The sequence below is a fragment of the Cebus imitator genome, unplaced genomic scaffold (assembly GCF_001604975.1).
Source record: "Cebus imitator isolate Cc_AM_T3 unplaced genomic scaffold, Cebus_imitator-1.0 Scaffold266, whole genome shotgun sequence".
NCBI classification, from domain to species: Eukaryota; Metazoa; Chordata; class Mammalia; order Primates; family Cebidae; genus Cebus; species Cebus imitator.
In genome coordinates, this window is record NW_016107581.1 from 669,131 (window position 1) to 671,917 (window position 2,787).

General features: G+C 47.4%; 1 protein-coding gene across 2 annotated transcripts in view; it reads left to right on the forward strand.

Moving 5' to 3' along the window:
- The window catches only part of SAE1 (SUMO1 activating enzyme subunit 1), an 86,629-nt gene extending 85,033 nt beyond the window's left edge, over positions 1-1,596 (forward strand). For both annotated transcript variants that reach the window (XM_017500398.2, XM_017500399.2), the window contains one exon: positions 574-1,596. In XM_017500398.2, the coding sequence (XP_017355887.1) occupies positions 574-666 (93 nt within the window). In that variant the 3' untranslated portion in view covers positions 667-1,596. The remainder of the gene's footprint in view (positions 1-573) is intronic.
- The last annotated feature ends 1,191 nt before the right edge of the window (positions 1,597-2,787 follow it).

Consider the following 2,787-nt stretch of genomic DNA (forward strand, 5'->3'; position numbering starts at 1 on the left):
TTTTTTTTTTTTAGATGGAGTCTCGCTCTGTAGCCAGCCAGGAGTGCAGTGGCGTTATCTCGGCTCACTGCAACCTCCTCCTGGATCCTGCTTCAAGCAGTTCTCCTACCTCAGCCTCCCAAGTAGCTGGGATTATGGGCATGAGCCACCATGCCCAGCTAATTTTGGTACTTTTAGTAGAGATGGGGTTTCACCATGTTGGCCAGTCTGGTCTTGAACTCAGTCCCCCAAAGTGCTGGGATTACAGGTATAAGTGTGCCTGGCCATGACCTATTTTAAATTTTTGAGATACATAGTTTCACCTAGGCTAATACATTTGTTATTCTCATGTTATGAAGAGAAGATAATGTTTGGAGAGGCTAAATAATCTTCCCATGGACACACAGCTGGTAAGAGACAGAACAAAAAGATAGGACAATGCAAAATTGTCTCCAGACATCGCCAAATAGCCCTTTGGGAGCAAAATCGACTTCAGTTGAGAACCACTGCCCTAGACTGCTTTTAGAATTTTTTTTTCCTCTTCTATTCCATTTAAAGCACTTGAGCTAAACCTCTTTTCCTTTTTCTCCCCAGGCCCTGTCTCAGCGAGACCCTCCTCACAACAACTTCTTCTTCTTCGATGGCATGAAGGGGAATGGGATTGTGGAATGCCTTGGCCCCAAGTGAACCCAATACTTGGCAGCCCCAGAGATGCTGATTGCAGCATGCCCGCCTGTATTCCCTGTCCCCTTCCTTCATGAAGGCATCTCCAGGCAAGGAAAACTGAAGTCACTGGCCCAATACAAAACATTTCCTGTGACAAAGGAGGTCGTGCTGACATGCTGCTTCCCATCACCAGCAGCTGCTCAGCAAGGGGCAAAGGGTGGCTGTCTTTGTTCCAGCACTGTTCAGGTTGCCTGCCATTCCAGGCCTGCCAGCTCCCCTGAGTGATGAGCACTTCCAAGCACCCCTCTGCCCCTTCTCTGTCCTTGTGCCGTCACAGCCTCACCAGCCCTCTGGGGTATTGTGGGAGATGCCTGCCAGGAACAAGCAAGCCCTATCGCTTAGGAGCCTCTTGCCACCTTCTTGGACTTACTCCCCGCCTGATGTCATACAGAGAGGAGCATGACTTCAGGTGGGGAGTAGGCCCAAGCCCAGTGAGCCACCAGTGGAAGCACTACTCCAAGTTCAGACAGGTTCCCTTAGAGAGGAGAACCATGACAGGCAAATTTCCTCTGGAGTTTGAGACGCTGACAAACAACAGGTGGTATCTGGTGTGCTGTTCTTGAGTTTTTGTTTAGGATTAGTTGAGTTCCAGCTGGGTTTTGGGAGAAAGGAGATATTACCAAGCCTTGGATATTAGGGCAAGACGCTGCAAGTTGAGTATTAGTAGGAGAGCTTGTCTTCCAAGGCAAGTTCCTGGGGCTTTGGCGCTAGGAGGGAGGTGCCTCCCCTTTCACAGAACCCCAGTCACCCCTGCAGCAGAGGCCGCTGCATTTCAGAGTGGTCCTGGTCCTTTGTTTACCTTCTGAACCACAGCTGTTTGTGCTTCACATGTGTTCTGAATTGTCCTTGGTTCTTTTTAAAGGAATGATAATAAAGTTACTTGCTTTAGGATTTGCTTGTTTTTCTTCCACTTCAGAAGCTTCTGACGGAATAGGATGATCCTACCAGTTGCCTTTTCAGACCTGAAGAAATCTCCCTTGAGGCTGTAACTCAGAGATTCCTCCTCTCTGTCACCATTCCTGCCACCTTTTTTTCTGGGTGATGCAGCAGGAGTTAAATGGCTCACATTCTAGAGTGTGGAAGCTTCTGGCTCCAGTTGTCTGATGGATAATTCAGCTAAATAGTGGCTATTTTCAGTGGTAAGAATTATGATAATAAAAGGAAGCCAGAAGTGGTGCTTACTATGCCCCAGGCCCACAGGCAATATGGGTCAAAGCTTTTATTGGGAGACCAGGTTTGTCTTAATGCAGCCAAACCGACTTTCAGTTCACCCCACTCTTGCTCATGCTGCTGCTTTATGTAAATTGTGCAATGTTTCAATAAATGAGTCTCTTTCCTATTCCGATCCCGCAGCAGTCAGTGGGGAAGAAAATTGGTCTCTACTACAGGAGCCCACCGGAGGTGAGAGGGGTTGCGTTTCAGAAGGGATCCGTGTCTGACCACCTTTAGTGCAGTCAGTGGTGACGTGGTCAGCAGCTTTATTGCTGCATGAATTTCACATGGTCTTTAAATTTTGAGCTAATTATACTGCTGACTGCAGTGCACAGCCTGTGTCACAAGGGGGAGCAGGTGGGTCTGGATGGATTAAAAACAAAATTGTAGCACCCTTGTGGAAGCTTTTCAAACTTTTCCAGCCAGTACCTCTAATGGCAGAGGTTGAGTCACCCAGAGGACCCCTCGGGGACTGAGGGGAAGCTGCCAGCGACAGGCAAGAAATGTCTAGATTCTACAAATTTCATAAACTCCCACATGATGTTTGTATTAAATAATAAAAATGAGCCAGGCCTGGTGGCTCACACTTGTACCAAGCACTTTGGGAGGCTGAGGCTGGCAGATCACTTGAGGTCAGGAGTTCGAGGCCAGCCTGGCTAACATGATGAAACCCCACCTCTACTAAAATTAGAAAAATTACCTGGACATCGTAGTGCATGCCTGTAATCCCAGCTACTAGAGAGGCTGAGGCCAGAGAATCACTTGAACCCAGGAGGCAGAGGTTGCATTGAGCTGAGATCACCCCACTGCATTCCAGCCTGAAAAAATAGATAAAAATGAATTTTTCTTTTTCTTTTTTTTTTTTTTTTT